This window comes from Corylus avellana, chromosome 5 (genome assembly GCF_965113065.1).
Source record: "Corylus avellana chromosome 5, dhCorAvel1.hap1.2, whole genome shotgun sequence".
NCBI classification, from domain to species: Eukaryota; Viridiplantae; Streptophyta; class Magnoliopsida; order Fagales; family Betulaceae; genus Corylus; species Corylus avellana.
This window is the reverse complement of record NC_142494.1, coordinates 30,469,312-30,492,647: the sequence shown is the minus strand read 5'-3', so window position 1 is coordinate 30,492,647 and position 23,336 is coordinate 30,469,312. Positions and strand designations below refer to the sequence as shown.

The following is a 23,336-nucleotide window of genomic DNA, read 5'->3' as shown; positions in this document are numbered from 1 at the left end:
ACATTCATGCTCAGTCTGGTTTACTCAGCAAATAATGAAATTAGGCAATCAGCACCATTTCAATTTTCTGCAGACTACAAAACCAAAATAACATTAAAAAAAAAAAAAGGGGGGGGGGGGGGTAAATCCCACATAAATTACCACCAAATTGACAATGTCTCCCAAACTTTCAATTGCGACAATATACCTCCAAAACTATTAAAACATTGTCAACGTCCTCCTCAAAGCTAGCAAAAAGATCAAAATACCCTTATATATTTCTTAATATAACAAAAATACTCCTATAATTAAATTGAAATTTTTTAATTTTTTTTCTTATCAAAAGATTTTTTTTTTAATTTTTTTGATTTTAGGTTTTTCAAGAAATTTTAATTTTAATTTTACTAAGGGTAGTTCGTCATTGGGGGGACATTGATAATGTTTTGGTAGTTTAGATTGTACATTGTTGCAATTGAAAGTTTAAAAGGATATTATCAATTAGGTGGTAGTTTGAAGGGATATGTGAAATTTTCCCAAAAAAATCCTGAAAAAACATATTAGTGGCTGACTATTATTTATTCAATTGCATGAAGAAATTTTATTTAATATTTATTTAATTTTGAATTTGATCACAGGAGGGTTAACTTGAGAGAAGAATGGGAAAGGGAAAGTAGGGGAAAACCCCCTGCGACAATGGCGCAAACTTTGTGATGCTCCGGCGTGTGTTTTTCAACGGATCAGATTCATTTTGATATAGATGAGTGGTACTTTACATGCAATGAAATGTTTAGCCCAACGGGCCTCAAATATATGGATTTATAAGAACAAAGCGAAGCTTTATACATTTTCTGAGTGCGGGCGATCAGGACACTTAACAAGCGGCTCTCTGCTTTCCTCCTTGAGTTTGGGAGAGACTTGAGGCTGCTCCACAGGATAGAGCACAAAACGTTGGCACATGAATATACTGTCAAAGGACATGGATACCTGCAGCCCCATATATATATATATATTTCATCATATCTTTTAAAAAAATAAACAGAATATAAGGTAAAAAAAATATTGATGCCCGCGGTCGGGTCGAACCAGGATATGTGCTATTGGAGGGTTCAATCATAAAAAAATATATATTTTAAGGGGTGTTTTAAATTAATGTATGCACAAGATCAATCACCATTAGTTGAAGTAGGAGGCATTGAAGGTGAAAGTAAATCAGAGAAGTGAATAATATTCTATATATACCAGAGATAACAACACCTTCCCTTTGTTTCCATAAAAGTTCACCAAAGAACCTGGAAAAAAAGCAACAAGTTTAGGAATGTATTATGCACTGGAGATAAAGTTAGATGGAAAGATAGATGACTAAGGAATAAGTAATAAACCTTGATCTATAGACTGCACAACCATCTGCAAGAAACTTGTCAACGCTCCAAAAAAATCGAGTAAAAAATAGCCAATACTAAATCCATCTGTGCTTTTGCGCTTAAAATTCATAAACACCTATATTTTATAACAAATTCATCAATACAATATGGAAAACCACTTCTACGGTTACTTTAAGTATAAAGTTCATCCAAAAGGCCTAACAAATGAAATATTTAATTAAAATGAGAGGTAAATAACAGAAATAAGGTTTGAACTCAGGACATTTGCTTTGATATTATGTTAAATCACAAATGATTTCAAAAGCAAGCAGATAGAAGTAGATAAATTTAATCTTTTAATTTATATTTTAACACGCCATCACAAAATGTTTAAGCATTTACAAGCATTCTCCTCTATCAGCATAGCCAATAGATTGAGTCCATCTCCTTTATTAATAAATATAGAACAACATAAAGGGATTACAGATTTGACCTGGGGAATATATTTGATGACTGTCATAAAAACTTGAATTGAGCTGCAACATAATTGAATTCAAAGAAAGTTAGAGAGGAAATTCAACCAGAGATCAAGGAATCTTGAAACTGTATGATCAAAGACAGCACTTCTGTAATGAAGTCAACAGAGAAAATTTAAGGAAGTGTCTGCTAGATAGGCATATGGGGAAAAAGAAACTTAGGTTAGTATTCTGCACCACTACATAGCATAAGCTGGACTACAGTACATTTCGTCAATTGGTAAACTTCTATGTAGAGCTATAGGACTACAGTACGTTTCGTCATTGGTAAACTTCTATGTAGAGCTATACTAAATTAATGGTAAATTTCAACGTGGAACTGTACTTGGTACAGGCAAAGTGGTAATCCAAGACATCATCTTGATATGAAGAAATAAACATAAACGTAAAAGAGAAAGAAGAGAAAAAGAAGAAGAAAAAAAATCATTTCAGATTTTATGATCACCCTACGCAAATATGAACTAAGTTGTTTGCCATTATTGCCATTCACATAAGGTTCAAATTCAAGGTACAAAAAGCTAAAGAGAGCATCTTACTTAAAGGTGGAGATTAGCCAAAGCCAGGAATGACTTGGCAAAGCTATGAAAAAACAAACAGTAGCAAATAGCCACACAGCAGAGATAATTGCAATAGCTATCTTGGAAACCTTCTGACTTCCGCGCTGCACAAAACCACCAAGAAAGGCCAACTTAGATACTCTGTCCTCTAACAAGATTACTAGCTAAGATAAAGATCTCACACCTGTAAGATGAAAGAATATTTGATCTTAAGAGGAAGGAGAAACACTTACTTCATATATTACAATTTGGAACAAGAGAAGTGTTGTCACAAGAACGGCGTGTGTAGAAAAAGCAACATCGTTTGCAGCTACAGGTATCATCTGCAATAATTAGAATAACAACGAAACGAATAAAGGGATAGTAATTAATGTAACGTACACCAAAAACCAAATTGAACATATTAAGTTGACCACTCTCAATCTGAGATTTCAGATTGCTACGATAATTCCAAATGTTGCCTTCTTTACATTCATATTAAGGATTTAACCAAATCAGTATCCAACACTCCTAAGGTTTTTTAATCAAAGGGTAGGCCTTTAACAATTAATATCATAATAGATACCATGTCACGGATTCGAATCTCAAAGGAGACTACTTATAGGCTAGATTAGAATGTCTTAGTATTAAAATCACTGAATACAAATAGATGAGCAAAGCCGTCAAAACTTATCATTACCATCGGGTCAAACCTCATGTTCGGAAGCGTGATGAAATTTTACGATCCTAATGATTAAAATTTAAGTGTTTAATCACGTCAGTATCGGCTTTTGGATCAATAGTTAGGCCATTCACAAATTTGCAATGAAAATCAAATACAAATAAGCAGAACTTCAAATTAACTATCTCAACCACAATCCAAGAACAACACTATCTACACGCATCATGTAATATGACTACCATCTATCTACATGCATAGAGAATCCCAAACTCGAAAAGTTTCTATTCCTTGTTGAAAACTTAAAATGGTGTTTTTTTCCCTAGAAGAAGAAAGCACGAACCTCTCCATAGCCGTACTTTTCGTAGTACTGCTTCTGAATAGTGGGGCTAAAGAAGAGGGACGCGTTGTATATCAGATACGAGGAGTGCTTCGTGAAATTCAGCACCACAAAATCGAAGCTCATCCCCACCACACTACGTTCACACCCCAACAGAAAAAACCCAAGAACAGAATTAAAAGCAAGGCGTATCTGGAAACAAAGTCCAGGCCAAGAAAAAAGATGGGAAATTTATTTGTGTTGTAGTAATACCTTTTCCTGCGGAAATTCAAGATGACTTGTGGGTAGAAACCCATGGTCCATGACAAGAAAGAAGTCCATCCCAGAACCTGGTACGTTATTTCCAGCGGAACTGAGTTCCAAGAAGCCATTTCTCTCGCTGTTGGAGAGGGGAGTCGACGAATGGATAAACTTCTTTTCCTACATCCTCTGAGTACATCTTTATCTGAAGTAGCTGTCTCCTAAGAATTTTATATTTCAATTGAAGCTCTTTTATCTGGAGTCTTCTGTCCTTTCCCTTCTCTCTCTCTCTCTCGGGACTTTGTCCGAAATACGGCCACTTTCAGATTTTTATATCTCCTACACATCCAGTGGGATGTAAAGCATCTGGCATATATGAGCTCCTTGCAGCTGTTGCTCATGATGGAATACATTACTTGGAATCTTTTGCCAGTTTTGTCGATATATCTGTTTTTTTATGGTCAAAAGTGATTTAAGTTTATGAAAAGCATTGATCGAAGGGCAAGTGCACGTCCCGCTCAAGTTGCATGGATCTTTGATTCAGATTCTACCACATTATTTATACTGCAGCTAAAAATTTCATACTTTTTCTCTTTTTCACTGCCATCAATCCTTACCTTCACCGTAACCACCCTCACCCACTACCAATCTCTCACCATCACCACTGACCAACCACCCTTTTGCCTGCTTTGAGAGCGATCAAATTATCCCAATGACTACGGTAGTGGTTGCCATCCCTAAGTGGTCTTTGGGAGTGACAATGACAATGATCACAGTGAAGGTAGGGGTCGCCCGCCACCGGAAAGAGATAAAGTATTAAGTTTTAAACATGTTGTATAACATGACAAAATCTCATTTAAAATGGATTACTCAAATTAAAGTTATTAGTTCAAATTGATCTTTCTTCTCAAGCAAAAGGTAAAAAAGTAAACGTAAATTACAACAAAGCTTGACTAATTTTCAAATAATATTACGAGTTTCTGTCGACAATTGACTGCCTTTCATTTGTTTGTGTGTAAAATAACCATAAGGCTTAACTGACGTTTTACATTATGAGCTGAGCGGAGATTTTTACACATTTTCTGATTCTGGGTGATCAGAAGGCTTAACAAGTGGCTCTCTGTTTTCCTCGATAAGTTTAGGAGAGACTTGAGCTTTCTTGCCAGGATATAGCACATAATGTTGACACATGAAAATAATGTCAAAGAATATAGACACCTGCAACAACAAATTCCATCCAATCTTTTCAAATGCACAGAAAAGAAGGTCAACAAATATACTTAAAAAGAAACCAATGAAATATCAAAAAATTTATAGAAATAAAAGAAAAATCAGGGGTAAAGATGCAAACACATATTTGATTACGATTGGTTTCAACTATATCTCAAGCAAGAAATCATCTTTAAAAGCTATATGTTTCTTTTACTTCATGCATTCATCATCTTCTACATTGAATTTTACTTTTACAAGAATCTCTACACGTGAACGATCAACGCCTTCTTCACTAAATTTATTTTTTTAGTTAAAAATATTTGGCAATAATTCTTATATTAAAATGACAATTTGAATTAACATGTGACAATAGAATTTACAAGAAAGGGCATAACAAATTCATCAACCACATATATTCTGGCAAAAGCATGAGAAAATGCATGCACGAAATTGGCAATATCAGTTAAAGTAAAGAGGTATAAAAGGTGAAAGTAAATCAGAGAAGTGGAGAAGTATTATATACCAGAGATAGTAACGTCTTCCCTATGTTTCCATAAAAGTTTACCCAAGAACCTGCAAAAAGCAACAAGCTTAGGAATATATATGCATGAGGCATTAATTCAGGTGGCAAGATCTAGGGTTGAGGAAGAAATAACAAACCTTGATCTATAGATTGCACAACCATCTGTGCATAATTTGTTAACCCTCCAGAAAAATCGAGTAAAATGTTGCCAATGCTGAATCCATCTGTGCTCTTTCTCGTAAAGTTCATAACCGCCTATATTTCATAACATATTCAGTAATGCGATATGGATGACCACTCCAGTTGTTAATAAAGGTAATGATACCATCACAAAATGTTAAGCAATTACAATCAATTTTTTTTAATCATCTTCTGAGGAAAAGACAACTAAAACACCCAATTAAGCGGCAGCAAAAATTTTAGGATACATCAAAAGCCATGAAAGTAAGCTGTCTCACTTCAGCTTATATATTTGCATTTCCTGATACTACTTTATGATAATAGAAGCATATAATTCAACAACTGATGAACCCAATCTATTTCACTCTCGCTGTTCCATGGTAGCCATCAACTTTTGCTAAATAAAAAACAAGAAGCAAAGTCAAATTTTAGAGGCTTTCCCAACACCCAAATTTTTAAAAATATCAGAGTTCAGGTTACGAAGTTAAGTGAAAAATGATGAACAAAGTCAAATTTTAGAGGCTTCTCCAAGCACCCAAAGTTTTATTGAACAATCATAAAGTTATCGATTCAAAATTACCCCTCCTATATCAATTATAGTTAATGATACCTAAACATCAACTTTAATTGCCAAATAAAATCACTGGCAAATAAAGGTGAAGTTACCATCACACTAGTCCTCCAAAGTGCCTCTTCAAACACTGGTATGGAACTTAATTGAAATGCGTCTAAATTCAAAAACTTTAATTTGCAACCGAGGATGTTCAGACAGATAACTATTAAAAAGGATTGAAAGAAGTTGTGTAACATTCAATTCAAAATAGCAGATTCTCCCATAACAGTCATGCCCCCTCCCCCCCTCCCACACACACACACACAAAAAAAGCCCCAAATCCAACCCAGCCCCTCTCGTCCTAATTCTGTTCTTTTGTTGTGCACCCACAAGACAAGTAAATTGAAGTTCCTATATTCGATAGCTAGAAAAATTTGAAGTCAGTGCCTGTATGGATTTTCATATACAAGGCAATTGTCAGATTGCATCTATCAAAATAGCCAATAGATTTAAGTATTTTCAACATCTCCTTCACTAATAAAAAACGACTTCAAGGGGGTAACAAATCTGACCTGGGGAATATATTTGATGACAGTCATGAAAACTTGAATTGAGCTGCATGATAATTGAATATATTTTAGAAAGGAAAGTTAACCACAGGTCTAGAAATCATGAAACAACATAATAGTAGTCAAAGACAGCACTTTTGTAATGAAGTCAACAGAGAAAATTTAATCAAGTTTCTGCTATATAGGCATGAGGAGAAAAAATACTTAACTTAGTATTCTCACCACTACACATCATAACCAATTTAAATTACAGTAAGGTACCCTCAAATTATAGACATTCTTGTTTGCAATCCCTCCTCTTGTCATCTTTTCTTTTCCTTTTTTTTTTCCCTTGGTGGTGGGGGGTTGTGATGTTATAACTTATAAGTACAGAGAAAAAAAAAAAAGGCAACTATCTAAAAAGCCCAATTTTTTGGGTTAAGTACACAAAAGAAATGTCCCCTTAAGATTGGGGAACAGAGATCACAATTATCTGCCCCCATATTTGCCCAAAATAGGACACTTCATTGCACACTGTTTGTGGGTCGAATTTCAACCTAACAAGCATCATATATCACTCCGAGATTTCCCTCTAATCAAGTGAAAGAAGGCCTTTATCAAGAGCCACTAGTTCATCTGCAGCATCATGCCAAATTTCCACTAATTCAGCAATAAGCTCGTTTTTTCCAATCCTCACAAGCTTAGCTGGCCTGCCAAGAAGGCCTTCACACCAGAGCTAGAGAAAGTCCTACATGTAAGGAGAGGAGTCGAGAGTTTCTTTAACTTTCGATACATAAGCTTTAGCAATTTCTATCCTGGAAAGATTATAGATTAAATATGATCATTATCAGATTAAAGTTGAGGTTTAAGAAATGAATATGGAGTAACCTTATCTTACAGAGTAAAACCAAAGCAAAAGTACCGAGGAACATGCCTGTGAAAAGCATTTCATAACCCAAAAATTTACAGCAGAAGAAATGCTAGGAAGCTTTACACTCTGAATGCAACTGAGATGGAGATAATAGAGATGAAAAAGGATAGCCTCCAACAGGATCAAGAACATTATCACATAGGGGCAAACACCAAGAAAAGTTGTACCCATGCTCAACTTATTGGCATATGCCATAGCATTAAGTGACAAATCCACCTTCCCAAACTAGATGTGGCAATTTCAATCTCACTAGTGTTAAGGCATACTCGGATCAGATCTTGAAAGTTCATTGATGGTAAACTTCAACGTGATACTATAATACAGGTGAAGTGGTACTTCGAGATACCATGTTGATGTGAAAAATAAACATAAAAGTAACGAGAAAAAAAAAGAAAAGATCCCTTTGCATTTAATGATCATCCTATATGAACTTAGTAGTAGCAGCCATCATTGCCATTCACATGAAGTTGAAATTCAATTTACAAAATCATAAAGAGAGCAGCTTACTTAAAGATGGAAATAAGCCAAAGCCAAGAATGGTTTGGCAAGGCTATGAAAAAACAAGCAGCCGCAAATAACCACACAGCAGAGACAATCGCAATAGCTGTCTTGGAAACCTTCTGACTTCCGCGCTGTACAAGACCAGCAACAAATTAAACTCACAAGATTACTAAGATAAAGATCTCCCACCTATAAGATAAAATAACATCTGAACACGGTGAGGAAAAGTAAACCACGTACGTCATAGATTACGATCTGGAACAGGGTAATTGCTGTCAAAAGAACAGCATGGATAGAGAAAGCAACATCGTTTGCAGCTACAGGTATCATCTGCAATAATTAAAAAAACAACAAAACAAATAAATGGTTAATCATTTATGTGAAGAACAACAAAAACCAACTCGAGCTCCCATCCTTTAACATGCAGAAGTTGGCTAGTCAGGTTCTAGATACTGCTACTTGTACAATCCTTGTTTAAAAACCAAACCAAAACAAATTACCTCCACATTTCACAAAAGTAAATAAAGTCCCCATACCATCCTACCATATTTCAAGTGAACATCTTCACTAAAATAAATAATTCAAAAATAAAAATTAAGAAAGCCCAAAAACTAGAATTACTATAGAAAGCCTAGTCTAGGCCAACCTTCTGCTCTAACTCAACAATTGAACACATGCCTCACGAGGTGCACAAGTCAGCAAACAAGCACATCACCTTCTTGATAGAAATAGCTTCATCCATAAATGAGATTTTGATTTCAACAAGAATTTACCATGAAAAATCAAATCCAAATATTCAGAGCTTCAAATTCACTATCCCAACCACAATCCAAGACCATCACTGTCAACATCATATGTAATATGACTGACTACGTGCACACTGGGTAGAATCCCAAAATAAATAAATAAAAAAGATTAATTTTTCTTCCTCTGTTCCTTTACAAGAAGAAAGTAACGAACCTCTCCATAGCCGTATTTCTCGTAGTACTGCTTCTGAATAGCGGAGCTGAAGTAGAGGGACGCGTTGTATATCAGATACGACGAGTGCTTCGTCAAATTCAGCAGTACGAAATCCAAGTTCAACCCCACCACACTAAGTTCACAACCCCACCACCGAAAAAGCACAACAACAAAATTAAGAAGCATGGAAATGAAATCCAGGCCGAGAAAGAAGATGATGGAAAATTGCTTGCGTCGTAGTAATACCTACCTTTTCCTACGGAAATTCAAAATCACTTGCGGGTAGAAACTGATGGACCATGAGAGGAAAGCTGTCCATCCCAGAACCTCGTACGTGATTTCCAGCGGAATTGAGTTCCACGAAGCCATTTCCCTCTCTCTCTGAGAGATCAGACCCAGGAATTCCCCTAAAAAAGCCTATCCAATGAAGAGTTTTACACGTTTGTTGTATAAAACGGTTGACAAGCAGCAAATTCCGTTCTTTTTTTCTTTTCTTTTTGACTACTTTTTTGGGCTGAAAAACTTGGGCAAATGAAAGCTGCTTCCGTCGCTGTGATTGGTGCCAAAATTTCATCGAATCTGAAACGCCTGTGGTTGTAGCATATACATTGGCGGTCTTTTTTGATCTCTACAAAAGCCTATGAACCCAGACGACAGTCCAGGCACGTTCATTCAATCCTTTTTATGGCCCTTTTGGGAAATCTCTACCAAAGCTGCTTCCGTCGCTGTGATTATTGATTAATGGCCTACCTGTGCTGACTTACTCCATGACGTGTCAAATATGTACAGGCCTAATGGTACAAGCCAACAAGCAAAGAAAGAAGGAAAGATTACTTAAGGGGGATCCTTGCCTTAAAGGGAAAGACATAGTAAAAGAAAAATACAAGTGAGAATGTTTTCTTCAAATTTATAAGTTGTTTTTAAAATTACTATTTAATTTAAAAGTCACGAATATGAAAAAATAAATGTAAGAAAATAAGAGTTTGAAACTTATAATCCTCCTTGAGAGGTACTGCAGTTCGGTCGTGGCAGAAAGAAGCAGGTTTTTGCAACCAATAAGAAGATGCCACCTAACCTAAGTTTACAAAATAAACACAAATACACCAGATTAATCATTTAAAAAATTAATTCATCTTTAAAAACAAAAAAAAACAATTAAAAAGCCCCAAGTGAGGAGAAGCAACCACCCCGATGGGGTGGCGTAGCCACCCCAAAGCCTAGGGGGTGGCCTGTGAGCCACCCTAGTGGTGGCTGGTGTGATTCGCGGCCACCCCATAGGCCTTGGGGTGGGCTGCGAGCTGCCCCACATGGTGGCTGGGGTGGCCGCGTGCCACCCTAGATCTGATTTAGGGTGGCGTGCGGCCACCCCAGCCACCACTGGGGGTGGCTCGCTGGGTGGCCGCGCATCGGCAAGCCGCCCTCACCTCCCTTTGGGGTGGCTCCTCATCCATTTGGATGGGTAAACTATGGGGGCTTTTGGTTTAATTAGGTGTTTTTGGTTTTATTTTCTTAACTTGTTCCATGCTAAGGTGTCACATTTTCATTAATGGGCAAACTATAGGGGCTATTTACAGCAACCGAACTGTAGTTATTCACATCCTCCTTTGGTGTCTATTGGTGTCCCTTGTGCTATATATATACATTTTAAGAAAAAAAAAAATCAACCAAGAAAAAAAAAAAAAAAAAAAAGAGAGCTAATTATACCACAAAGACAGGATTCAGATCCTTTCCAATGGGGAAGAAATTGGAACTTTTCCAATTGTTAATCGTTGTCCTTCATTTTAAATCTAATGATCTATAAAATCATTTAAACCTCGGTAAAACAAAAGTCAGTATTTAATGCTTCAGTTATATTAAAATAATTAGTATTTTATAGACCATTAAATTTAAAATAAAATATCATAATTAACAATCGGAGAATTTATAATTTCCCTATAATCGGAGGGGATCTATTCACAAAAATACAATACCGTGGTAAATGACCGAATGTGAAAAATCTAAGTGGGCCGGAGTTTTCCAAGTGCCCAATTCCACTGCAATAGTCAAAACCCTAACAAAAACTCGGCCAGAGCTCATTTCCGGGGAGCAAGCTCCGAAGCAAAAACCCATACAAAAATCTCAAATCCATGGCCAATTCTCTGATTAACAAAACTCTAAACTCACTCAGAAGAAACCCCAAATTTCTCACAGCACTTTCATCCCAATCTCACATTCGCCTTTTCACATCCTCCATCGCCACCGCCCATGACCGCCCATCCGACGGCCCTTCTTCTTCCTTCACATTCTCATCCGATGACAGCATTGAAGTCAAGGCGCCGAGGTCGAAGCCTGAAACGATTTCATCGTCATCAGTGACGATGCCGATGTCGTTCATGACGGGGTCTATAGTGGGAAAGAGGTTCTACAAGGAGGCAAAGATCAGAGAGGCTGATGATGGGATTGGATGGACGGTTATGCTTGATTATCGGACGCTTAAGACGCCCTCCAAGAGACCCCTCAAGCTCCCTACTTTGCCTCTCGCTAAGGCCATTGCTGCAGAGTGGGAATACCAGGTTTGTGGGTGAGCTAAATTTATGTGACTTTCTTATTAGATTTATATTAAGTTTTGATTTTTCTTTTGGTTTCTATGTTATTTGAGTTGAATGTTTTCGTGGGTCTTTTGGATTTGCTTAAACTCAAAAGGGTTGTCTTCAGATGTTTTGTATTTTGAGTCGGGATTGTGCCACTTCTATCTGAAATGGATATTTTTGTGGATGGTGTACGGTGACTCCAATGCTCTTGAAAATTTTGTCCTCTTTGTTTTGGGTTATGCTTTTGTTTAGAATTTTTTTTTCCATGCTTTTGCTTGTTTTTCATATTATTGTAATTCTTGAACTTTTGAATATTTTCTATGGTTATATTTTTGTTGTTCGAGGATTTGTTTGTGAACTTGGTGTGTGCGTTATGTAATGGGGGCTGTGTATTGAAATTGTAGCAAACAGATGGGATCAGACCCTTCACGATGCCTCTAATGAGACTTGCTTGTACTGCATTGGAAAGAGTTCCACTCACACGAACTAAGGTTATTGAGAATTTGATGAAGAAGTTTAATCAAGATTTGGTCTTCTGTCGAGCTCCGGAAGATAATAATCTGACAAGTGGTGTCCATGGTATGTTATTGTAGTTATGTACTCCATCTTGAGTTAAATTATCATGTCTATTTGTTCCGTGTGATACTTCTTCAATGCATAGTAATTGAGGCAGATTATATATTTTATGTCTCTTACGAGTAATTGTGTCTTTTTTCTGCATATTTTCTTTAGGTGAGCTGTGTTACTTTTAAGCTATAAATTTTGCAGTTGATCCTTCCTCTATGTAAGAATTTACTTTTAGGTTAGAAGAATTTGATATGTCTCTCTTAGATACTTCTTTGAAAAAAAAAAAAATAAATTCCATTTAGGTTTCCTAATTATGCCTTGGTTGGTCCCTGTTCTGCCTGCAAATGTGAAAATTCATCCAAAATGAAACTACAGAATGTCGAAAGAGTACCAGCAAAATTCCTTCCAATCATAGACTGTACAGTGTTAAAAAATGCTCGCAAAATGACCCACATATTTTAAAGTGCATTATTTTACAGTAGTTAGGTTTAAATTGTTTAATAGTGTTTTACATAAATAGCTTACACATGATCTTTTGCCGGATATGGATCTTCTTTCTGTGTTGAATTTTAGAAGCATATCCAATAAAAAAAAAAAAAAAAAAAAAAATTTGAGAAGTTTGCCCTTATCTAACCTATAGTACCTTCAAATTTTTGTAGAATGTCAAGTGCAGAAAATCAATCCTTTACTTGATTGGGTAGAGTCTGAATTTGGCTTTAAGCCTGTTGTCTACTACAGCTTTTTTGGTGGAAAGCAGGAGGATGGTCTCATAAAGGCAATAGATAACATTCTGAAGAAAACGGATGACTGTGAATTGGCAGCAATTGATGCTATTGCAGGTGCAGCACATTCTTTGATCATTGCCATCGGGATCTTTCGTGGGAAATTGCAGATTGAGGAAGCAATTGAATTGATTAGAATTGAGGAAGATTTGCAGGTTCTCATCATCCCCCCCTCCTTTTCTAATCCCCTGTTTGCACATAGGATGTAGCCTGTGACTTGCTCTTCCAAATTATTATAGATTTTCCTTATATCTATGCAGGTGGACAGTTGGGGTCTTGTTGAAGGTGGCCATGATGTGGATATTGCTGATCTCAAGGTGCAGATCTCATCAGCTGCTGTATTTCTTGGTCTTTCCCGAAAGATATAACCCTTGTACATCTTATACTCTTTTTGTCAATTGTTGTTCTGAGAGCTTGCTTTTAGGCCAGTTTTAGTTCCTTGGTTGTCATAGATCTTGACAACTTTCATGCATGTAATGCTCAAGATTTTGTTAGAATTTGTTGTGCTGGATGAAATAATTGACATTGGAATGTGGATGCTCTGTAATTCATCTTTCGCTTAAATAATAGAGAGAAGTCATGGTGCAATTGTATTCTTATGCCCGTTGGAGAAGTCATCTTTTACCTATTATAATTAGTATTTCCCTAATAAGCACAATCAAAAAGTGAAACTTCTTGAACAATTACACAAAATCTTCATTTTTTAGAAAGGGAAAAGATGACAAATTGTTGGTACATGAACTGCAGAAATTATACTTATCTGCAAAACCAGTCATAGTGCCTAAAAGCAAACCTGCATGTCAAGGCTCATTCTTGGCAGCATTGCACACACAGTGGTGGCTGTTTCCTGATCTCACAGTTACAACATGCTGTATCGCAGTCATTGTTGCATCCTATAGAAGAAAGTCCAAAGTTACAGCCCGTCTCTATTTTGTAAGATTTTGGGAATTTCTACTGTAATTAGTGAATACAGTGAAGCTTCCTATATGCCATTGCATATATAAATAAATGCCTATGTATCATTTCTCATCTAATTGACTAATATCATTAGGGTGACAATTGTTTAAATGATTTGCGAATTCGACACAAACTCAACATGAAATTAGCAGGTTAGAGGCGAAGAGTTTGACCATTTTAATTAAATGAGTTGGGTTATAATTGACATATATACTCTTATATCTATATCTCCATACGACCTGAATTCGGCATGTGATATTTAGGTCTGACTATTTTTGACATAAATTGTCTAGAGAATTGACATATTAAACTTAATGGGACGAGGAAGTTCAATTACATTACCTGTTACAGTTACATACTGAAATGTTTCAGATTCAATGACAAATGGAAGGCGAGTGCTTGCTTGAACAATATTGGTGATTACCCCAATGCAGACCATGAAAACAGAAAGCCAAGCTACTGCCAACAACTTCATCCTCGTGATGATGTGGATCGATATGATTGATATAAGATTAGCTCCACGGTAGGTTAAGATTTCTCTACCATCTGTTTATATAAGCTTCTCTGTAGCTTAGGAGAAGAGTAAACCTAATACTTTTGATTTGGCTTAGAAACTATGATGCAATCTTTATATGTCTACTAATATATGTAAAGAATCATCCTATGATCGTGTGATTACAATAATCTCATCCTTCGGTTGGTCTAGAATGTCTGTTTACCTTTGAAGGGGTATAAAAAGATCTCATGACAATCATATGAGGGGATTATCTTATGTTCATGATTAACTACCAGTTATTATCATCTATATAAGGACAATATCATAGTTATTCGATTTTGTTTTGTTAAAACAATAATAATATAAATGATTAAATCTATCATTTTTCGCCTAGAAAAAAAAAATTTATAATTTTTCACCAACTTAGACTTGGCAGTCGATAGTATATTTTGGTATCAAACTAAGCAGAATTGACTTTGAACTCATGTTCATTCTATAACCAGTCTTGTAACGGTCTAAAAAAACACGCTAATCACATTTGTATTATCACTCCAAAATAATTAGTCACAATTGGAGTTTCTTAGAATAAATTATAAAGCTTAGTCTCACCTAATAAGAAATCAATGCAAAACTTAGCAGTCATAAATGTCTTTTTTATAATCCATTCATTCAATGTGGGTTATTAATCTTTTTAGTATGGAACCAGTGTGTTATAAGTCTAGTACAATCATTAGGCTAAGATCATTAACAGTTTGACTGCTTGGACATGGTGAATTGTAGCACATTCCCATTCCTTGGAGTTCAAATAACAAAGATTATGAAAAACACATCTATCTCTTCTTAAACAATATCATGAAAACTGTCTTGTTTGGAAGTGCATTAAAAAAAAAAAAAAAAAAGTTGTTTGAAAACGTGAAAAAACCATATTTTCAAATCGTAGACAAAATATGTGTATTTTAAAAAAAAATGCACGATTGTAAACGCCAAACCGTACATCAATTAAAAACAATAGATGCTAAACATATTATTATTGCAAATCTGCATATTGGGTGAATTGTCACTTTCTGAAACATCATAATTATGTAATGAAGAATCAAGGAGATTCTAAATAAACACATGAACTTCAGAATAGTGCAATTTTAACTTGTATTTTTCGTCTTTCTGTCTTTCCTCCTATATTACATACACAGAGATTTGGAACACCAGAGTTTTTTTTAACAAAATATCATGTAAAAGATGAAATAGACCGCCATTTTATTCCCCACTGTCAACACCACCTTGGCCAAGGTCATATACCGCGCGCCATCTCACAGCTGCGAAGCTAGTCTGAGTTTCAGAAACAGCAAAACCATTTTTTCTGCATCCAAATACATAACAATAACATAACTCTCAAGACTTTTGCTATCAGATTAATTTTTTATTGATTATAAGTAATTGAAATATCATTAACGGCGTAAAGCGAAATGAATAAGGAAATCATAAAAATTAAGGACCAAATGAGCTAGAAAAGCAGGCATCCATTAAGAGTATTAATACTAATGAAACAATGTTCGAACTCGAGACCTTCTCTACGATAAGTTCTTACCGTCATGGGATTTTGGTAGTTATTTTCTTCTGGTTTAGATGGAATATGATCATTCCTTTGTATCGCTCCACTCGCAGCAGTCCCATTAGATTTCTTCTCATCTCTAGCTTTGCTAAATATGACAGTAAATCCCTCTGCCGATGCCGGATTGTTCACATCCCACTCACCAAATTTAGGCAGAGGCCGACCCTTATCCTGCTGTACATGACAAAAAACTAAATGTCAGCATAGTTATGGTGCATTTGGTCCCGCTATTTTGCAGGCTATAAAAATTGTCTTATTTGAGAATTGAAAGCAAGAAAAAATTCCTGTTTTCGCAGGATGGATATCTCATAAATAATGGTTCTTTTCTGCTATGGCGTTGGTAATACTTTCACAACTTTTCAATATGTTGAAAATTGGTTCTTTTCATTCATTGGTTGCTTCATATGATATAAAAATCAACTGGGTAATGTCCCAAAATGAAAATTCGATTCAAAGAAAAAAGAAAAAGGCAAAAAAGAGTAGATGTTCTTACCGACGCCATTATTATATATCGCAGGAACTTCCTACTCTGAGAATGGGAGAGAAAATGAGAGGACAGGGAAGAGAGAAAGGCAATGAGAGAAAGAGAGAGAAAGAGAGAGACAGAGAGAGAGAGAGGAATGAGAAATCCAAAATGGAGGAACAGTTACATGGTCAGAGCGAGTATTAAGGTAGGAACATAGAAGACAGCGGGTGCATATTATTGGTCGTTGGTGAATGAGGCACCCACGTTGGTGCCGCGTACCCCCCCCCCCCCACTCCCAGCTGTTTTTTTGGCACCAACCCCTTCAGGTAGCTTAACCAAATATTTTACATTTCATCCGATCCCACTTGATGATGATATAATTATTGGATTCATATTCCCATCAATTTTGTTATTTCAATTGCTAGCAATTTAGATAGTAAATTAACTTCCTATAGTTGTCCGTCTTAGCAATGGTCCGCCCAATTGTTAGGTAGGTGAGCTTTATAGAGACTCTCTCACATTTACTGTCCGAATTACTAGCAATCTAAAAAGCAAATTGCTAAAAATTCAGACTCATATTATATTAGAGAAATGTTATAGGTACCAAATCTTTTACTAAGAGAGGCTTACTAAGTTAATATGTGACTCATTTATGAGTACATGTTATATTTATTTTAATTAATTGTTTTGTTCATCTCTATTGAATGAACTACACATAGTTTGGTAAACTTTTCTTCATTAAAATTTTGGTACTTCTAGCATTTCTTATTATATTATTATGGTATTGTATTGCATAGGGTGTGATAGCTCTATGGTATGTTCATTTTTAATGGACCGTCTAAAATCTACCACATCATCGATTAAGATAAAAAATTGAAACTTTTTCTTTCTTTCTAGCCGTTGACCCTTACTTCTACCATGACCATCGTAGCTCCATTATCATGGCCACACCGCCACTAGTCAAATACCACCACCAAAACTTTCTCTTTCTCGTTGTCCATATATATATATATATATATATATATATATATAGAGTCATGATTCAGAGCACGCCAGGCTAAATTTTTTTTTTTTTTTTTTTTCAAAAAAATTAAAATAATAAAATAATAATAATAAAAAAATCACGGTCTGCGTACTTCCTGTTGAAGCACGCCGGGCGTGCTCTATATCTTTACCCATATATATATATATATATATATATATATATATAGACAAAGAAATGCGCTGTTTTGAAAGTGGTTGAACCATTGAAAGGGACAATAAAGAGTAGTTTGAACACTTTTAGAGGTCACTAGAATGGTTCGACTATTCTAATGGTAGATTGGGGGTGGCTACCCCTTTAGCCACCAAATATATTTGGGCACCCTCAAGCAACCAAAGAAGGTGCATTTGCTGGTTTTAGCTCAGCATTTCTATATGTGCTGTTGCGTTCAATGGCAGATAATTTAAATGAGCGGTCCATATTAGTGTACATGGGCTGAGCTGTGGCCAAATTTGGGCCTTAAAAAGGCTTGAATCACTTTTAGGCTCAACTGGATGTGTTAGACACGAGCCTACCCTATCCGCTTTTTTCGAGAAGATGATAGAAACAGAGAAAGCGACGGCTGAGAATCAAAGATCGAAACGACTGCTCCACAAGCAGACCACGATGATCGAAACCTCTACCCACGGCTCCCAATCCGCCACGTCACACACATTAAACTCTGATTGTCCCCAATCCATCTACGGCACCTATTAATAGCATCTAGTCCCCCTTCCCTAATCCCAAAATTAGCCCTCCAAAGCGCGACCTTAATTACCTCCTGAAACCTGCCTTAGATATAAAGCCATTTTCGTCATTTTATTCTATTTCTCTTCGTGTCTATCACGCGTTCACAGTCTCCACCTGAAGGTAGCAATGGCGATTGGAATGTTCAGGAGGGTGATACCTAGGGCATCGACCTGGAGATTCGTGCTGGCCCGGGCGCACGCGACTGAGGCCGAGGCGCAGCAGGTGGAGCCCAAGGCACGCGCCGCCGCGGCGCTGAAGACCTTCTCGATCTACCGGTGGAACCCGGATAGTCCATCGAAGCCGGAGCTCCAAAACTACGAGATCAACCTGAAGGAGTGCGGGCCGATGGTGCTGGACGCGCTGATCAAGATCAAGAACGAGGTGGACCCAACACTGACATTCCGGCGGTCGTGCCGGGAGGGAATCTGTGGGTCCTGCGCGATGAACATAGACGGCTGCAACGGCCTGGCGTGCCTGACGAAGATCTCATCGGAGTCGTCCTCGACCATGATCACCCCCTTGCCGCACATGTTCGTGATCAAGGACCTGGTGGTGGACATGACTAACTTCTACAACCAGTACAAGAGCATCGAGCCCTGGCTCAAGCGGAAGAGTCCGCCGTCTGCACCCGGGAAGGAGATTCTGCAGAGCAAGAAGGATAGGGCCAAGCTGGATGGGATGTACGAGTGCATACTCTGCGCCTGCTGTAGCACATCCTGCCCCAGCTACTGGTGGAACCCCGAGTCCTATCTCGGCCCCGCTGCTCTGCTCCACGCCAATCGGTAAAATTTTCCGTTTTTTAACCTTTTACCGTTTTTTAATGAGGTTATAATTTGGTCGAATGTCTTAGGTTTTGGGTTCTTTAGAATGAGTTGGTTGATAAAATAGAACAAATTGCTTAGAGAACGGGGGTTTCTTTGTTCATAAATTGGTTCATATTGAATAATTTTTTTTTTTGAATGATTGAGTTGGTTGTGTTGTGTTTCGTGCATTTGGGAGGTAAAGCTTCGATAAATTGCTTAGAAAATGACCGAAGCTTAGTTCTGTAGTCCTCAGAATGAAGCTATTTGGTAAATGATTCTGCTATGCATGATGTGGCATATTTGGAGAGAAAGAAATGACTGAAGCTTTGAATACAGTGAGAGGGCAGTGGCGGAGTTGAAAGCCTTCTTTTTCTATTCCATTTTCCAATGATGACCGCCTATGATTGTTTTCATGACTTTCTTGATTTTTTTTTTTTTTTGGGTGCTTCTCTCGTATATATTTTTGTGTATTGGGTGCAAGTGTGCAACCTTTGGTTTTTAATGAATTTCGTTACTTATAAAAAAAGATTGGTTGATAATGAATTTTATTTAGAATGATTGAGTTTGTTGTGTTGGGTTCTATAAATTGCTTAGATTTTTTTTTTTTTTTGTGATAAATTGGTGGATGTTGAATGAAATTTGTTTAGAATATTTGAGTTGGATGTGTTCTGTACATTTGGGAAGAGAACCTTCTGTAATTTGAGAAGAAAGGACCTGAGTTGGATGGTGCGTGATTGGAATAGCCAAAAAAAAAAAAAAAAAAAAAAAAAAGGATTGTAGTGAAATGGACGGAAAGATCTGATTAGAAAAATTGAAAATTTAACCTAGGTTGTTAAATGAAAACTGGACAAAGCACAGGGGATGTACGACGTAGTTTCCTTGGTTTTTAAGCTATAGGCCTGCAATAAGTTATGTGCTGGACATGGAAACTGTTTAGAAATCTCTGACCTATATTTAAACTTGTACATGCAAATAAAGGGGTTTTCTTTCTTCATACATCACTATGTTTTTGCGTCAGCATTTTTTTAAACTCCATGGTAGAATTCTTAAAATTTAAACTGTCTTTCTGAATTAAATGGTTTAGATTTTGTCAGCGTAGGATTGTCTAGAGGAAATGTACTTGTTGTCGCAATATTGTTCTCATCTTAAAAGGGATTTTCTTGTTCTTTTCTCTTCTCCTAATTAGACCTTTTTTTCTTGTATACTTCCTGTGTATTTGGGTTGCGCTCCTCTGAGCTTTTGATATATAAACATTATTTATTAAAAAAAAAATGTATACTTTTGTGATGTCCGTTGTCTTTTACTGTGGGGATTTTTATCAGAAGGTTACTAGGAGCAATATATGAATTCTTCCTAGGGATTCAGAAATCATTTTGATTGCTGAAATCCCTTTGTGGTAAAGGGTTGGCGGGTGGGTATGTGTTTTTGTCCAGATATCCTTAAGTCTCTTCTTGTTTGTCTGTACCCTTAAATATCATATACGGATTCTTCCGGAGGAGATTATATTTCCTTCGTTTCTTTTTATCAAAATATTTGCAATGGCTTCAAGTTATGCTGAAGTTCTAAAGATTTTTATATGTGGGTTGTACATGCTGTAGATGGATAAGTGACAGCCGTGATGAATATACCAAGGAGCGATTGGATGCCATAAATGACGAGTTCAAGCTATACCGCTGTCATACCATACTAAACTGTGCCCGTGCCTGTCCAAAGGGCTTGAACCCCGGAAAGCAGATCACGCATATCAAGCAGCTCCAGATAGCTAAGCGTTTGACTCTCTAGGTTTGTGAAGCATGCTGCTGATAATGATAAGCATTTGGCCAGTTATTCTGGGATTTTGTTGATGACCCATGAACCATTTGTATCGAGTTAATAATATGAAGCACTGAATGTACTCCTATCCCATTTGTACCTAAAAAAATTTGGAAAATTGAATTGTGTTGTTGTTGTTTGATCTCAAATAAATGTTAATAGAACTCCACCGATCCATCTGGATTTTGCCATCGGATGTTATTTTGTTTTTCTTGTGTGTGAGATGGCTTATTCGAATTTCTATACATCAAGTCTTGAAACATACACTGTTATAAATTTGTCAAGAGTACCGGATTTGAACCGGGTTCGGAGAAAATTCTTCAAACTCATTATATTATTTTGACTTGTATTCAGAATATATGTAATTTTTGTTTAAAACCGCTTAAAAATGCATGTAAAAGTATATTTATCTTGGAAACAAGTCAGTTGGAAAATTACTTTAGATTGTGATGGATTACTATTAATTTTGAAAGCAACATTAACTTTAGAGAGATGAAAAGAAGAATAAAAAAAATAGTATATAGCATTACTTGTCCAGGACTTCGACTTCTATAAAGGTTCGGACTTCTTAAAAACAATGAAACACATGGATTAAATTCTTCTTAAGTTTAGCTAACTTTATTGTTTACAAAGTTTTAATTTGTTAATTTAAAATAAACCGTTCATATTTAAGGATTTCAAGAATTTAATGTTGAAAGTTAACTTTAAAACTGTAGAAAATCTTGATTAAACATATAATAATCCAATATGCCTGGCGACCCTATGAGATTGTTGAAAACAAAGTGTCGATTAGACCAACTAACCAATTCAAAAGGAAACCCTAACCTCCCACTAGAGCACTACCTCCATGTCCTTCCACTATATCAGGTGTAACCAACTTCACAACTTCCTTATTAAAGCGAAATCCAGGCTACCACCCAGACTCACAATAAGCTGTGTCACTGTTTGAGAGAGCCCTCCCAATGCAGCCCATGGCTCCTTCCTCCATGAGTTCGACTACAGTAATTCTCTTCTTACTGACCATCTTCCCTTTTCTTCACCATTTCTCAGTCTCTTCCTTCGAGTTCCAAGCCGGAGGCATCCAAGGTTGGGTCATCCCTCCGGCCAATGACACCAAAATCTACAACGACTGGGCCTCAGAAAACCGGTTCCAAGTTGGCGACACCCTCCGTGAGTACACACGTACATTATTAAACATGCATGCACACGAAGATTTACTTCATGTCGTGTTTCTGAAGAAATGTTTCAAGATTTTAACAAGTTTGGTGTTTTGGTGCAGGCTTTAAGTACGGGAAGGACTCGGTTATGGAGGTGAATGAGACAGACTACAAGAGGTGCAATTCCTCTCACCCCAACTTCTTCTCCAACACTGGGAACACAGTTTTCAGGTTCGATTACTCGGGGCCTTTCTACTTCATTAGTGGAGTGTCCGGGCACTGCGAAAAGGGTCAGAGGATGATCGTGAAGGTGATAGCTCCAGAGGAGGAGCCTCCATCTGGCGGCAGCAAATCGTCCGGCTCCCGTGTTGCAGTTTCTTCGCCCGCAGTCTCTGCTGCTTTAGTCTTTGTTCAGTTAATTGTTTTGTCATATCGTGCTTCTTATGCTATGTAGTCTCGTATGTATCATGCTTGGGGTGCTATTTTGTTCTATATATCCTCAAGTCTGCATTACTCTTTGTTATGTGACATTTGTTTAGACATCTGATTACTATATATATATATATATATTCCTTGGACTTGATGATTTGTAATTTTGGCCACTATGTTCAAAGTTATTATTGTTCTGCCAACATTTATTACTGTTGAAGTCATTGCTGCTGCTTTCACTATTGCTCTTTTGTCTGCCGACAATACAATGTTGCGACGAATCCTCTTTTATAAGAGGAGTTTAGCTTGTGTCCAATTCTAGTTGGAATTAGATATGATGGAATTGTGATATATGTCCCAACACGTGTTCTAATTTTAACGGGTCCAATTCTAATTAGAACTAGAGAAACTGATTTGAACCAACACTATAAGATTGGATTATCGAAACCTACTTAATCGGACTCACATGTGATGTTAAATCTTTTTAAGAAAATGTTCTTCCATTTCGGCATGAATTGTCCTAAAAACACTATTCTGTTTTTAAAACTAAGAATACCTTCTTTTTTTTTTTTTTTTTTTTTTTTTTCAAAACTATTAGCAAACAATTCATAACACCAAGCACTTTTCAAAAGTAGACCTCACCAAAAAACACCACTCAATTTCACTTCATATTGGTGCTTTCAGTCAGAAAACACTGAAAATTGCATAGAGCAAATGAATTTGAGGCCCGTTAAATATTTTTTAGAAAATGCTTTCTCCAATTTTGGGTGTTTGGGGCGGCTTAATTGAATACAAATATCTGAATAAGAGACTAGATGAACATTATTAAAAAAAAAAA

General features: G+C 36.6%; 6 protein-coding genes across 7 annotated transcripts; 3 read left to right on the top strand and 3 right to left on the bottom strand.

Annotated features, from left to right (window-relative positions):
- Positions 1-700: 700 nt before the first annotated feature.
- Positions 701-4,074, bottom strand: LOC132182507 (cystinosin homolog). Its single transcript, XM_059595772.2, has 8 exons — positions 3,684-4,074; positions 3,435-3,567; positions 2,667-2,756; positions 2,413-2,537; positions 1,834-1,876; positions 1,359-1,476; positions 1,219-1,268; positions 701-963 (listed from the first exon to the last, which is right to left on the bottom strand). The coding sequence occupies exons 1-8, from the start codon at positions 3,800-3,802 to the stop codon at positions 817-819; spliced, it is 825 nt and encodes a 274-aa protein (XP_059451755.2). The 5' UTR covers positions 3,803-4,074; the 3' UTR covers positions 701-816.
- Positions 4,075-4,598: 524 nt separating this feature from the next.
- Positions 4,599-9,845, bottom strand: LOC132180977 (PQ-loop repeat family protein / transmembrane family protein). The gene is made up of 8 exons (XM_059593996.2): positions 9,330-9,845; positions 9,080-9,212; positions 8,360-8,449; positions 8,126-8,250; positions 6,712-6,754; positions 5,544-5,661; positions 5,407-5,456; positions 4,599-4,889 (listed from the first exon to the last, which is right to left on the bottom strand). The coding sequence occupies exons 1-8, from the start codon at positions 9,446-9,448 to the stop codon at positions 4,743-4,745; spliced, it is 825 nt and encodes a 274-aa protein (XP_059449979.2). The 5' UTR covers positions 9,449-9,845; the 3' UTR covers positions 4,599-4,742.
- Positions 9,846-11,067: 1,222 nt separating this feature from the next.
- LOC132181162 (ATP12 protein-like protein) lies at positions 11,068-14,669 on the top strand. Of its 2 annotated transcripts, XM_059594249.2 has the most exons (5): positions 11,068-11,631; positions 12,054-12,228; positions 12,876-13,153; positions 13,259-13,315; positions 14,328-14,669. In XM_059594249.2, exons 1-5 carry the CDS (start codon positions 11,206-11,208, stop codon positions 14,334-14,336), a joined length of 945 nt encoding a protein of 314 aa, XP_059450232.2. In that variant the 5' UTR covers positions 11,068-11,205; the 3' UTR covers positions 14,337-14,669. The 2 variants fall into 2 exon arrangements, with proteins under 2 accessions (XP_059450232.2, XP_059450231.2); XM_059594248.2 differs by lacking the exon at positions 14,328-14,669 and having other exon boundaries at positions 13,259-13,595.
- An 804-nt stretch (positions 14,670-15,473) lies between these two features.
- Positions 15,474-16,699, bottom strand: LOC132183110 (protein NOI4). Its single transcript, XM_059596509.2, has 3 exons — positions 16,554-16,699; positions 16,037-16,234; positions 15,474-15,808 (listed from the first exon to the last, which is right to left on the bottom strand). The coding sequence occupies exons 1-3, from the start codon at positions 16,560-16,562 to the stop codon at positions 15,785-15,787; spliced, it is 231 nt and encodes a 76-aa protein (XP_059452492.1). The 5' UTR covers positions 16,563-16,699; the 3' UTR covers positions 15,474-15,784.
- Positions 16,700-18,371: 1,672 nt separating this feature from the next.
- SDH2-2 (succinate dehydrogenase 2-2) lies at positions 18,372-21,113 on the top strand. The gene is made up of 2 exons (XM_059596783.2): positions 18,372-19,079; positions 20,699-21,113. The coding sequence occupies exons 1-2, from the start codon at positions 18,424-18,426 to the stop codon at positions 20,880-20,882; spliced, it is 840 nt and encodes a 279-aa protein (XP_059452766.1). The 5' UTR covers positions 18,372-18,423; the 3' UTR covers positions 20,883-21,113.
- A 746-nt stretch (positions 21,114-21,859) lies between these two features.
- LOC132183255 (early nodulin-like protein 21) lies at positions 21,860-22,592 on the top strand. Its single transcript, XM_059596658.2, has 2 exons — positions 21,860-22,082; positions 22,192-22,592. The coding sequence occupies exons 1-2, from the start codon at positions 21,875-21,877 to the stop codon at positions 22,521-22,523; spliced, it is 540 nt and encodes a 179-aa protein (XP_059452641.2). The 5' UTR covers positions 21,860-21,874; the 3' UTR covers positions 22,524-22,592.
- The last annotated feature ends 744 nt before the right edge of the window (positions 22,593-23,336 follow it).